The sequence below is a fragment of the Ambystoma mexicanum genome, chromosome 5p (genome assembly GCF_040938575.1).
Source record: "Ambystoma mexicanum isolate Mex_15411 chromosome 5p, UKY_AmexF1_1, whole genome shotgun sequence".
NCBI lineage: Eukaryota > Metazoa > Chordata > Amphibia > Caudata > Ambystomatidae > Ambystoma > Ambystoma mexicanum.
The window spans coordinates 247,083,975-247,098,666 of NC_090930.1; the positions used below are offsets into that span (position 1 = coordinate 247,083,975).

At 46.8% G+C, this 14,692-nt stretch overlaps 1 protein-coding gene across 6 annotated transcripts in view; it reads right to left on the reverse strand.

Annotated features, from left to right (window-relative positions):
• Positions 1-14,692, reverse strand: part of STAG2 (STAG2 cohesin complex component) — a 2,060,662-nt gene that overhangs the window by 1,023,526 nt on the left and 1,022,444 nt on the right. For all 6 annotated transcript variants that reach the window (XM_069612659.1, XM_069612661.1, XM_069612663.1 and 3 more), the window contains exon 19: positions 9,041-9,133. In XM_069612659.1, coding sequence (XP_069468760.1) covers positions 9,041-9,133 — 93 coding nt within the window. The remainder of the gene's footprint in view (positions 1-9,040; positions 9,134-14,692) is intronic.

Sequence of the window (14,692 nt, forward strand, 5' to 3'; positions counted from 1 at the left end):
GGTCCATCTAGACTCGGCGCTCAAGCTCAAAAGGCAGGTGAACGCCACAGCCTATACAAATAAGCTCATCAACACCTGCAAACCCTTCCTCTCTCCATCCAGCTGCATTACCCTAGCCAGAGCACTAGTGCTCTCAAAAATGGACTACTGTAACTGTTAGGCAGAATCATGTGCAGTGCCCTTAGGGACCACTACACCCAATTAAGAATACAGGTGGCAATACAAGTTTTACCTTTGCTACAAGCCTGTACTACTATGTTAAAGTGGTAGCAGTAGCGGAGCAGCCAGGCTTTTCTCAAGAGTATATGAGCAGTAGGGACCACAATTACTGTGACTCAAGCAAACACTGACTCAAGGTTTCGGGTAAGAAAATATAAGTACATTTATTTTTAAACCATTTGTTATGAACACGACACTTCTATTAAGTCAAAAACCACACGTAAAATACACTACAACTACAATACACTACAACTAACCAATTCACTTTGTACGGTATACTTCAAGGTAAGTATACCTGTGTTTTAGCGGAACAGTGTTGTGAAATAAAAGACGCTACCGGGAATACGCTTGCGATCACTTTTTGACAGTAATGACAGTTCGGTCTTGCTAAAGAAAAATGTATCCGCGGCAAGAAAGGTTACCGGGGCAATAACACACTTAGCACCGGAGATACCCAGAGAGAGTTGGGGGCAAAAATCATAGGCAATACTTTTGTCAAGGCAGACAGAATCAGAGAACTTCAAATTCAAGAGTATATAGGCCGGAGCAGTGTCAAGTGGAACCGGGTTCCTGTTGTCGAGGATCACACAGTCGGATAGTTCACAATTCAAAGTAGCCAGGGGTACTTAGATATTGTCAACAGCGGAAGCAAAAGTTATAAGAAGGAGGGAAGACACGGGCAAGCCTTGGAGGCGAAGAAAAGGGATTCACCCCAATTTCTCGAGCAGAACACAGTACCTTATCCAATGAAGAAGCTGGTGCCACGGCAATTGTTCCTGGTAGTTTCCTGCAGACCCACGGTTCCTGGAGCTTCGATCCGAAGGAGGATGTCTGGAGGGGTCTGTACCACACAGGGATGAAGCCGGCAACAGCAACAGTGAATAAAAGGTGGGCTCCTTAAAAACAGTAGAGGCTCTTCAGATGGCTATCCGGACTACTACAGCAGTGTGCAGCGATTTCGACCACGAAGAGGATCCTCTGGCTGTAGAAGATGAGCTGGTTATCCCAACCAAGCTCAAGGGAAGACGACTCCGGACTAGATCTTCTCTGGTCTTCGAAGGGTAGATAGCTCAGGACTGCAGCAGGGCTTCACCGGGACGGGTTAGTTGCAGCAGCCGTCTTCTTCTATGCTTCTTTTCGGTTCCTTGTAGTTCCAGTGGCGACTGACTTCTAGCCCAAGAGACCTGCCTTTTATGCGAAAATCCCCCATTCACACAACCTGGCTGTCAATCACGCAGCAGGGGGGTTGTCCAGCCCGGACAAACACCTCAGCCAATCAGGGCAAAGTGCGACTGGGGTTTCCTAGGATACCCTATGCAGGGGGTGACTACATCCCTCCCTCACATTCAGCCCACCTAGACACCCAGGCGCCTAGAGGAGGGCTTCTTGGCAGAAGCCCGCCTAAAGAGAGTGAACAAAGAAGGCAAACCTGGTTAGCCGCGCAAAGTGAAACACAAGAAGGAGTTTAACAAAAAGAAATGGCGAATATACCCAACCGGAGCCAAGTATTTGGTCAAGCGGGTTTAAGTTCGAGGCTAATATAATGGCCTAAAACAATACCACATTTGTATAGTATAATCGTGGTAGAAAAGTTAGGGTAGATACCACTGCCACCAGCCAAGTCTAAATGTTAAAAGAGCGAAACAATGCTCTAGGAGGTACAGATAAAAAAGGGCTAAGGATTAACCCTTTCCAGTACTCCATGTAAGAGGGGGTGTACTGGATCTGTGGTTAAATGACTAAGTAAAGTTAATAGCAACTTTACCCTTTTCTGGGGGACAGTAGTCAGCCTCAGAAATGGAGTTGGTGGGAAGTCTAAAAGGCAACCCTGTGTCACTGCACTGAAGGTGCTATATAACACAATAGAAGGGGGCTACTGAAGTGGTGTACTCCAGAGTCCACAATCACAAAAACAGATGAAATGCACATGGCAAAACACAAGTAAGAGTGGGGAAAAAAAGGGTCCACTCTTACCAAGTGGGAAAATATACTCCAGAAATCCAGCAAAGCTGCTGAGCGACTCGCTAGGTAAGGGAAATTAGCCATTGAATGAGAATTCTCCCTAACAGTAACACTCTCTCAGCACCTCAGAACGCAATCTGAAAAAACTGCAGGTGCTTCAGAACAATGCAAGAGTATCCCACGTCATGCACACATCTCTAGCTTTAGACAAGATGCTCATTTGGCTCCCTGTACGGGACAATTACTCTCAGATCCCTGGTTATCGTCCACAAATGCCTCTCCAATGACGCCGCCAAATACTTGGCAGACAAGTTCTCCAAACACACCTCATCCAGACCAACCAGATCATCATACACACACTGCCTTTCCATCCCCAAATTCTCCCTAAAAAAAGCAGGTGGTTCCAGCTTCCCGGTCCTAGCCGCCAAAACGTGGAACCCTATACCACTGAACCTTAGAGCAGAACCATCCTTCTGGACTTTTAGAGCTAAAACTAAATTATGGCTCAACAACAAGAACTCCGCCATCGGACTTTTTCAGCACTGCACCCGTCTACTGTCGACCACAATGTAACCCGGTCAACTGCACTTATTGTTACTCTATTGTATGTCCATATCAGGTTGTAACCTCCTCTAAGTCTCCGGCGCCAGTTACCCCAGGGTTCGGCGCACGGTATAAATAAAGAAACTAAACTAAACCTTGGACTGCGGTGGACCTACATCCCTGCAGTGGTCCCAGATCGCATCAAATACCTAGGGGTGTGGGTGTCGCGCTCCCTCCCTGCCCTCGTATAAGACAATTATGCCTCACTTAAAGAATATACAGAGTCCAAAACAAATATATGGAAAGCCCTCACACTATGCTCTGCCGCAAAATGATCACTCATCAAGATGACAATACTCCCCAAGCTGCTTTATAAATTCTCTAATGTCCCAACCTGGCCTGGAAAACCATACTTTGCCAAAAATGCACGCCCTACTTGCGCAGTTCCTATGGCATTTTGAAGCGGTCCGTAAGAAATGGGTCGAGATGACTTACCCCTATGCCAAGGGGGATTCACCGCCTCAAACCTAGAATCATACTTGACAGTTGCAAAGCGCCGTTTGCCACATTCTGGTACCCATGACGTCACTGCATGCCCCCACATATGTAAAACTGGAGACTCTAGCCGCAGCGGATTCAGATTTAAAAACACTTACTAGACCAACACTTACTCTACCAAGACGACTGCCGTTCGACCTGGATGCCTCCACTCTGCGCGTGTGGCATGCATTTTTGCCTACACAGCAACCGATAATCCCTACCACCAAGGCTTCCCCTGTGGAAATTCCCTGACCTACTCCCCACATGGGACAAGGAAATACAGATGGGGCGTCTGGGATACAGGGTTCGTGCGGATATCTTCCCTGAGGGGTTAGCAGTGCTAGATGGTCCCTCGGAGCACCGTAAGAGGGTGCCTAAAGAGGTCCTCTCTTGGATCAGTCTCAACGTCACAGCGGATTTCAGATTGCGCTGAAGGTAACAGCAGTCAACCACCTTCGGGCTCATATTTGAGATTCAGCTTCAGTTTCAATATCTGTTACTACTTCAGCTACTGAATGATTTCTAGCAGTGAGAGGCCCCCAGATATACTAGTTTATCTCCCATTCATTCTGCTGGGTCACACTCAGGCAATCAATCACTCAGAAGGGCATTCAGCAGTCAGTCAGCCAATCAGGAATACAGTGAATTCAGGCTATTCTCCTCCCTCTCCGACACTCGCAAGGAATGTGTATTGGGACAAGTACCCAGCCATTCAACACTGCACACTGCATTCAGACCAGTTTCGGGCAGGGCTGTCTCAGTCATTGCGTTTCATACTAGAAACAAGAAATCTACAAAAAGAGCATATTGGTCACACACTCCATTCACCCAGGTCCCACCCACAGGGTGTACCCAGGACAGTCACTGGGAAGGCTCCAGCCAGTCTTGCCTGGACTTCACTACAATACCATATATGGAACTTCCGCCCAACAGCCATTCAGGGGGAAGGGACAGTCGGGGCTTGCCAGGTCTTTGGGAAAACAAGGTAACTGGCAATAGAAAGCAAGCGGCCACAGGGGCCATCTTGTTTCCCATCAAGAATCAACTGATTCCAATGGCAGGGCATGGATATCCCAAAATGGAGGATACTCCGAGCACCTGTCAAATTCAGCATGTAACTGCCACCAGCCCATACCCTGCTCTCTGGGCCACACACGTGCCCATAAACATACACCTGGGACAGAGGGTTGTACCCCCCCACCCATGTGTGCCATAAGGGTATCCCCATGGGTCTGTACACCAACACAAAAACAGGAAGAGCTGCACTGCCAGGACTCCCACACGGACTCCTGGCCAGAAAACAATACAGAACACAAATGAAAAAGGACTACAGGACAAGGACATGGAAGTCCTGTCCCTCCAATGCATTTCCAGCATCACAGGCAGCCAGATGCTTTTTAATTGAGTTAAGGAGAGGAATAGCCTGGCCAGCAGTTTGTCTTTAAGAAGGTCTTCCACAAAGTCAGCTTCAGGAACAGCTTCATCGGTTGCGATCTTGAAATGTTCTGCTGCTTTGCGCAAAATGGCATTAAACATCATTTGATCATCCACTGGAGAGGGCTGTCTAGTGTGAGTGGTCTGTGGCGAATCCAAACACAGAGCATCAGGATCTGGAGAAGGATTTGGAGACTGCCAAGGCTGCGGGTCACCCATATCTGGGTTTCCCCACCCCCCCCACCCCTCTATGGGTTCAAGCATATCCTCAGGGTCAATGAAATGATTTGTATTTGTTTTATTTGTATAGCGCATCCGGGGCCCATAGACAACTGGGCGCATCATGAAATTGTATTTGTTACATACATTAAATCAAATTAACAGTTCTTGGTGGTACAATCAAGAATTTACAAATAGATATATACACAAGTAGTAACTATTTAAGTTCACAGAGTGCAATATACATGACGTTTTAACAATTGTATAGTTGCATAATATTCATTGTGGCACACAATAATAATGACAAATAGCAGGGACATTATAGGTGGATGGTGCCTAGGTCCTGCTCATAAAGCCATTTCTTGGCTTTAGACTTGGAGTGGAAGGAAGGCTCAGCTCTGAGTGTGATAGGGAGCATGTTCCATAATTTGGCTGCCAGGCTTTATGCAGCTTGAATCTGGGTATGTGCAGAGAATGGACTTGAGTGGATCTCATGGGTCGTGTAGAGGGGTGAACCTGGAAACGGTTTGATAAGTATTGTGGGTTCTCATCATTCTGCGTTTCAGCAGGAATTTCCTCCTTAGTGAGGTCATAACTGTACACATCCTCTGCCTGAGAGGGGTCAGAGTGTCTTGGAAATTTCGCCATAGGGTGGAAAGGGCCTTCTTCCTGTGGTCTTTTGGGGGTGGGTTGCTCAGAGAGTTACAAATATGTCGAGCCTCTCCATACACCTCTCAAATTTTTCCCTAGTCCAAACAGAAGACCCAGAAGGGTCTAGAGGTGGAAACACTCTGGTATACAATCCTCTGATGCCAAAGGTCCAGATTTTTGTCTCAACGACTAAGAAATACCTTCTTCGCCATCCGAAAACTCTTCTCAGGGGACCGACAGAGGTTGTGTGTCCCTGTGCTCATCTTTAGGCTTGGCGGAGGGTCCTGGTATCTCCTTAAGCCTATCTTTGGATTTCGACGAATCCTTGAGCTTTCCTGTGAGCGCCGTCAAATCCCTTGACTTAAGGCTTCCGAGCATCCGCCGAAACAATTCTCGCAATGCTTTCGGTAACGTCCTCTGCAGTAGGGAGACGCGTAGCCTGGACTTTCGGTTGTACAGTCTTCGGGGGAACCAGGGCCTTAGCAGACTCCTTCCTACAATGCATCTCGACAGGTTTTGGAATATTGGGGGGAGCGCCCTTCACTTGCGAGTGCCCAGTCGGTAGGCGCATCTGCGGCTCCGGGGAGGGCTGCCGTTCTTGACAGTCGGCGGGCCCAGACGAAACTTTGTGTGCCCGTTGGCGCTGTGGTCCGCTTCAAATCTGAAGACTGGCCGGGGGTTGTGTGTTTAGTGAATTGCGATTTTGTCGCCGGGGTGTACAGTCCCATAGCAGTACCCGAGCCGTGCCTGACGGGGCCGGGGACAGACTACGCAGAGCGGGAGCACTCCGCAGAAAGGTCAACAACTTCCAAGTCTGAGACCTGCTCGTCACTGATGCCCCTGTCTCACACTGCGATTGCGGGAGAACTCGACTCGGCATTCGACAGCCCGTAGGCCACCCACCGCTTGACACAGCGCTCCTTCAATGTCTTCAGACGGAGGAGATTGCAAGCTGCAAAACCTTTTTCGTCGTAATCGAAGGGCAAGCAACGGTTACACTGTTGATGCTCATCTCTCCAAGGAAATTTGCCCTTGCAAATGGGGCAAAACCTAAATGGAGTCCTCTCCATAGCTGAGGATAGGGAAAGTGACGAAGACTAAAGAAGAAAGAGGGAGGAAAGGGAAAGGCATTCTCAGATTTTACAGAAATGTCCACCCCGACCCCACTTTCCCTACTGTGTAGGCTGGCTGGAAGGCCCGGCCACATGGTCGGCAAAGCAGACTGGCCCACCGACTGTCGGTCTGTGGAGGTGTCTGTGGAGATCCGGAACAGCCGTCTATAGGAAGGACGGTCAGGCTGATCTTAACAATAATCTAATATATTCAACCAAAGGTCGTGTTTTATTTTCCAGTGTGTGTTTTGGGCCTAAAATCAATATAGTATTTGTGTACTTACCAGTCTTAAATGAATTACTGTGTGCTTCACTTTGTGGCCTCATTGTAGACTCCTGGCCCCAATCATACTCTCCTGAGAAAAGCATTGACTGCTCTCTTCTGCTACATTGACTGTGTTTTGGCTAACCTCTCACAGTTACCCTGTTCACTATAACTAGGGTGGCCTAACCATCTTAACCATTCTGCAGAATAACATCACGTCAGTCAACATCTTACACTTGATGACTTGGGTGACTGGCACAGATGGGGCCCTCTGTGTGGACATTGAGCCATCTGTAACTAAGCACCCTTTATTGGCTCTATCTTATCTCAAGAGCATTCAGAGGAGCAAGGGGGCGCGGGGGGTTGTGCTCTTGCCATCCCACTATCGTCTCCCTGACATACCTGGAGAAGGCAAACAGATTGTGGAAGGCTCCGATGGACTGCAGGCCCCTTACTCTGGTCTTAGGCAATCCGAACTTCCCACCTGGTTTAAGGGTAGTGACTTCCGTGCATGGCAAAGCACCGCTGTATGGTGGAAACACCCCAATTACCTTTGAAGGATGCAAGTTAGCCTTTGGAGTCCATGAGTACTAGCGTTTCCATTACTGCTAGTTAGGCACTGGATCTCTAACCACAATATGGTTGGGATCGAACACACCCCTTTACTGCTTTGGAACTTACTGTGCAGGAGGGCTCTCTTGAGTGGAAGATCGAGATTATATAAGATGTTCAACAGATCTCTCTAATAGGCTCCACTATATGGTACTATGGTGAGGGATTTCAGTTTCCCCATTCAGGAGGACTTGTGGGGAAGGATCTGGGCGAGGGATGCCACTGCATCTCGTAATGTGACTAAGAGAAAGGCTATAAAGTGAAATATACAGTGGTACCTTTACCCTACCGACTAAACAAAACAGATGGCACTATTTCTTGGTGACAATGTGGCCAACTCTGGGATTATCTCCATCTGTGGTGGCATTTGGACAGGTCTCAAAGGTTTTAGAAGGAGGTTCTGTCCCTGATCAGGGATATACTGGATCACCACTGCCAATGGATCCCCAGGTGATTTTGTTGGAAGCTCTGGACACTAACCATCAAAGGGTGCCAAGGCTGAACTCAATACTCACTTATTAGCTGCACGCATTGCCCTGGCTAGAAGCTGTAAGTCGGCAGAGGGCTCGCTAATCAAGGTTTGGTGGTTTAGGCACGGTGTGGGAGACTGCCTTGGTGGAAAAGGTGTTGGCCAATGCCTGGCTCAATACATTACCACCTTGCTGACTCTACATGAGTTTGGAAAGAAATATCCCCTGTGGTTTAATAAAGCTCAAACGTTACATCATTTCTCACTGCTTTGATACTATGTGGTGAGTTTGCATTGAAATGTGGAGCACCGTGGATGCTGCCTACTGCAGATTGATCTTGAAGACTTCATCTTGTAGGCTGCCCCCCCACGCAATGTCACTTTCCATTTTGGACAGAGTGTTCTGTATATGTATTGTTTTGATCTTGGTTTAGATCTCATCTGTTTAAGTTTGCTTTCTTTTATTGTCAAAATGATAGGTCAAAGAAAACTACAATACTAGTCTTGGGAGGATAGCTCAGGGGCAACATGCTCGCCTTGGAAGCATGACAACACGGAGCAACACAGTTTCGATCCCCGGGCGGCCACTTAACCTCTGGATATTAAGTGCGTTATAAATACCTATAAACCTATCATATCACACCAAGCTACAGAATTTAATTTACTAAGCTACTTAGCAGTAATTCTGCCTTATTCTTCATGTACAACAAAGAGCAATATTTTCTAAGTTACAGATTGCATGGCTATTGCCTTATTAAAAATTCTAAAACATGGACTATACAATTAACCACGCTGCTCAACCCCCCCCCATCCCTGCCCCCCAACGGAGCATTTACCTGTGCCTGTTCGACAACATAACTTACAGATGAGTCAGATGCACTTTAATGTAAATCTATTTAATAGTTTGGGTGATTGCTCCCACACCCAAAATACTGGACCAGTCAGAAATTCTCTTAACCGGCATCAAGGAAGAGTCACAATCTCAAGACAATTAAAAAATACAATTATACATACTTTTGCTAACAGCTGAGGAAGTGATACTGCAAAAAGTTCTGTTAGTCGCGTCCGATCATCCCACTGAGCTTTCTTTTCTTTCGCAGTTAACACCTATTTTGATTGAGAGAGGGATGGGAAGAAAGCAAACACAAAACCATTATATGTTTTGTTTCGATTAACAGAAACAGATCTTTTCAACGGCATACCAGTAGTGATTCTGTAATGGAGATATTCATTTTAGTTCATTTTGCCTAACTTTGTTAAGCCCCAAGTCTTTTTGCAGGCTTTTGGGTGCCCTGATCGGTCTCCCGCCAGTGAGGTTTACTCGAAAAACACACTTGAGATCAACTCATTTTTAGATCTCCTTCTGCAATAATACTAAGGTGAAGATATACAAAGTGACACTTTGTCTAGACCAGGCTTGTCCAACCTTTTTGAATGTGGGGCCCAAGCATTAACTTTTTGTCACCCGGTGGGCTGGCGAGCCAAAAGTGACCACACTCACCCAAAGCAATATATTCAAAAGCGATGGTGTGTGTGACCTTTGACACAATAGCATCACAGGCACAGCCATGCAGTCCCAAAGATAGCTTTTGGTGTTGGGGGCAGTGATCAAAGGTTAGTTTCTTGCGATTTCTTCCATTGTGTATGTGTTGATATTTCTCTGAAATAGTGGGGGCGACCGAGCGTAGCGAGGGAGCTATAACGATCTAGGGAGGGCAAATATGGGGCTGAAATTGTGCATTTTACAACAGGAAAAGTGACCAAAAGCCATAAGTTTACAATCAGTTCTAAAGGGGAATATGTACATTCCATGTCACCAACAGCAGACAAGAACATTGTAGAACACAACACATTTTAATGACCAATGTGTCCACAGTGTGAGACAGCACTGTCACTGATGTAACATTGGCATGCTGGTTGTGCCCAAAATATGCCTCTATAGCAACATATCTATGCTGGCTGTTCCCAATGTAAGCCAGTAATGTCCTAATCTGCAAGGAACTGGCCAATCCTGCCGCAATCTCTACCTCTCCTGTCCCTTCCCAGGCCCCCTCTGTGCAGCACTGGCCTCTCATTTCGTCTCAAAAACTCAGGATATCCTGTCCACACTCTCCTCCTATCCTCTCCCTCCCCCTGCTCATCCTCTGGCCCTTCTGCAGCCACCTCTCCCTCCTTCTCTTCCTTTCCCCTTTTCTCCGCAGACGAGGTTTCTAGACAAGTCTGATCTATGAAAGTCTCGTCGAAACAGGTTTACCCCCGTTCTTCCAAAACTATCAAAGACCACATCGACTCCGTCTCCTGCCCTGGCTGATTTCTGCAACCACTCCTTTGCCACTGGAGTCTTCCCATCCCCCCTGAAGCACTCCCTTGTGTACCCCCTTATGAAACCCTCTGCTGACCCCACTTGCCCACCTAACTATCTCCCAATCTCTATCACTCCCTTGCTGGGCAAGCTCCTGGGGAAACTGGCCATCTCCCAGCTGAATCTCCATACTGAGTCTGTTGGTTGTCTTCATGACCATCAGTCTGGCTTCAGAGCTGCCAGAAGCACGGAAACTGCTCTCCTGAACATCCGTGAAGACCTGCTCTCCAACCTTGATCCTAACACCCCTTGCGTCCTCATCCTGCTTGATCTCTCTTATGCCGTTGATACTGTCAACCATGCCATCCTGCTCAACTGTCTCTGTGATAACCTGGGTATCACTGGTCAGGCTCTGGTGTGGCTGACCTCTTTCCTCTGACCGACCCTCCCAGGTCCAACTTGGGTCCTTCCTCTCCTCTGTCTTCTACTCTACCTGTGGTGTCCCCCAGGGGTCTAACCTCTATCCCTAGCTTTTCAACCAATACCTGGCACTCCTTGCCCACCGCATCGCCACTTTCTGCCCCAACTTCCAGTGCTATGCGGACACCCAGCTAATTTTCAGGCTACCCTCTGCATCCTCCTCCCCGTCCCTCAACTCTGACTGTCTGCTCTCCAGGAGTGGTGTACCGCCAATTACCTCTGCAGCCTGGTTTATTTATTTATTTATTTGTTCAATATTTGCCGGGTCCATGGACACCATTAATTTATTTATTTCTGCAATGTTGGTTCGACCACCATTGCAGAAATAAATAAATTAATCGGGTCCACGGACCCGACAAACATTGGGCAAATAAATAAACCAGGCTGTGGTCTGTTACTGCCTCTGGTGCCCCCTCCACCTCTTTTAGGGGGCACCAGAGGCAGTAACAGTCCTCCGCCACGGCCCGGTTTATTTCTTTATTTGTTCAATGTTTTCTGTACAGCCTCGCGGGCCACATGAAATGGCTTTGAGGGCCGCATTGTGGCCCGCGGGCCGTATCTTGGACAACCTTGGTCTAGACTAAATGGATGTTAAGGCAGTTTTTAAAATACCATCTATTTTTGATGCAGCAACCAGTAGACCTAGGCAATATGGTCTGCGCAACAAGGCTCAACTCTCAGGTAGCGATAGTAGGTTGATGTCAGATATGTTTTTCTACAGTCGAATTGGTTTTGGAATCTACAAAACTCATCCCTTGGTGTCAAGGCCCCAAAATCTAATATAGGCCTGTAGTACCCCAAGGTTGGGAAAGTGGCAGAGCAGCTAGTATTATCTTAGGAGGAGGAATGGGGGATCCAAATCAGTACAAGGAAATCAGAACATACAGGGATCCAAAGAAACACCCACACTTGCAGTCATAAAAAGAAAATATTGAATTATTTCATATACACAAGGAAGTTATAAACTCAAAGAATTGTATTCATCAACTAGCACCATAAAACACTAATTTAGAATAGTAAGGAAATGAAGCAGGTGAGTAGATTGTTATATAGCTTTCTTATACAGACACAGTGAGACTTCAATTAAGGTCAGTAAGAGTACCTATTTTCAATCAACTCTGCAGTAATCAAGTTTGGGTAGTTGAAGAATGTAAAGAGCAGCAAACACAGTTAAGCAATACTAGTAGCAACTCGTATAAGTTAGGCAGTCTTTACCCTAACAAGGAAGGTGGTCTACAGTTCAAGTTTTGCAGGGAAACAAGCAATGCCCCAGGCAAGAGGTTTAGAGGATTTCCTGCTAGGAAAACAGCAGAGCCCAAGACAATAGGAATTCAACAGGTCCGACTCAAATCTTCATAGCACAAGTAATTAACAAGTTAGTTGGTATTTGAAAAAGTTCAGGAGCTTAGGAAAAGGCTTCCTGGAGGAGCACAGGCTGAGGGGCCTGGGCGACTGCAAATGGCTTAGTGGGAATTCTCAAAAATGTGCTAATTCTCCTCTACCTTGGAGACGCCCATCATTTTTGTTGAACTCTAGTACTTTTCATTTCTAACCTGGAGAAAGTGAGACCTTTTATCCACTCGCTCAAGTATTTTTCTGTGATTTGGACTCGTTTTCTTTTGACTTTGGAGTCTGACAAACTCCATAGGCATCATCTTTGCATTGTGACACAGCACCTTCAGTGCAGTGGCACACAGAAGTCTCTTCGATTTCTCAAAGGTTTAAAAACCTACTCTTGGTAAAACGGTTTCCAAGAAAAGTGAAGTTGACTTTACTTACATTTTGTAACTTTCTAGACCCAGCCCACACTATCTTACCATAGGGTGCTGGAGGGGTTACTGTTAGGCAGAATCCTGTGCAGTTCCCTTGGGGAACACTGCAAAAAGATTAAGACTACAGGAGCAGCAGTAAACCCAATTGGTAGCAGTCTGCACCAGCCAGAATTACCTGGTAGCTGTGGCTGAGCAGTCAGACTTCTCCCAAGAAGAGTAAGGCAGTATGCAGAGTATACACAATAGGGTCAAAACGCAGTAGAGCAAACAAACACTGACCAGAGCTTTATATACAAAGTATATAGTTATTTATTTAAAACACACTTTAGGCAATCCATTAGCACTCTCCATGAAAAGTTATCTAAAACACAGTCAGGTAAGTTTACACACCTCCCTTGATAGCTATCAGACAAGTCAGGGTTAAAGCACAACTATTTGTTAAGACAGAAGTGAGCACTTAACCTAGATCGCACTCCAATAGTTTAGGTTAAAAAGGGAGAGAAAATCAGAGCATAAAATAAAACAGTTCTCAACACATTTAAGAGTTCAGAGCAAGGGGAGAAAGGCAGGTTATACTGTAGAGCCAAAGTTCATAGGCCAGGCCCACTTTAAAAGGAGCAAAGCAAAATGTGCCCAGGATCACACAATTTAAAGTGCACTAAAAGTCTTTGCAGAGTGTTCATAAGAGGTTGGGGTGAGTCAAAAGATTTAGTTAGAAGGCCTGGAGCCAACCCAGTTTAGAAGCCAAAGATTTAAGGGTCACCTTTAGCAATCTGTAGAAAGGGAGGCCAGGCAGGACACAGTACCTTAAAGAGAAGGAAGCTCCAGCGGGGGCAGTTGTTTCTGGCAGTGGTTGAGGTTCCGACCAGGGGAAGAGAAGATCTCATCGAGGAGGAAACGTGGAGTCGATGCACTGCACAGGGAGGAAATCAGCCGCGGAGTTCCCGATTAAAAGGTGCGGTCCTTTTATTCGCGGTCAAAAGTGGTGAGCTTAGCTATCCGGCCGCCGGGGTGCTTGGCACGGGCGATTCGACCAAGTGACGTCTTTGGAAGCGAAAAAGGGCGAACTGGTTGGTCCTACCAGCTCAAAGGGAGAAGACTCTCCAGCAGAAGATCTTCTCTTGTCGTTGGAAAAGTGGTGAGTTCGTTGCAGCAGGGATTCACCGGTGGTGTAGTTGGTTGCAAGTGGCTCAGCTTCTTCCCTCTTCGGATTCTTAGGTCCTGTGGCGACTTCTGAAGTTCCAGTCCCAAAGGCCCTGCTTTTATGCAGAAAAATCCCCATTCATCAGCCTAGCTGTCAATCACAAATGCTAAGTGGTGAGCCGGGCGGCTCACCACTGGGCCAATCAGAGTAAAGTGCCACTTGGGTTGCTAAGGCAACGCAGTCCAGGGTACCAATTCCCCCCTCCACCCTTCCTGTGGAACCCAGACAGAGTGGCACCATTTGGATGGCTTCTGTGGAGAAGCCCGCCCAAATAGTGGAACAAAGGGCTCGACCTTGGTCAGAGTTACAGAGACGGACACAAACGCCATTTTAGAATCGAGTTCTGGCAAAAAGACCCAACCGGTGATTTAATATTAAATAAACCGGCAGCATCTTTGACATTGTAGCAAAAAGTGGTGCATTTAAAATCAATGGGAAAAGCCCATAGAGAATATTCCTGAGGAACATTTTGCGTGGTAACCACTGCCACCAGCCAGAAACTCGATGAGGGGGGACGGAACAGTGCCCCCTCGAAAACAGACCCAGGGGCAATCGAAATACCCCTTAGCAGTACTTCCACAATATGATGGTTTGTACTGGTTCTGTTCACAATTTTGGACTAGTAAAGCCAATGGTGACTTTACATGCCCTGGGAGACAGTAGTCAGTCCCATGGTATGGAGTCTATGTTTGGGGGTCACTGTGACACCCCTGTGGTACTGCACTGAGGGTGCTGTGTACCACACATACAGAAAAACAGATGATACCCTATGGAGTAAAAAGAAACCCCATAGCCCATAAGTACATAACAAGTCAAAGACATACCTCAAATCATGTCTAAGAGTGGGAGTAAGAGTCTCACTCTTAAAAGGAGAACAAAACAAACCCCAAAAATCCAGCAAAGCTGCT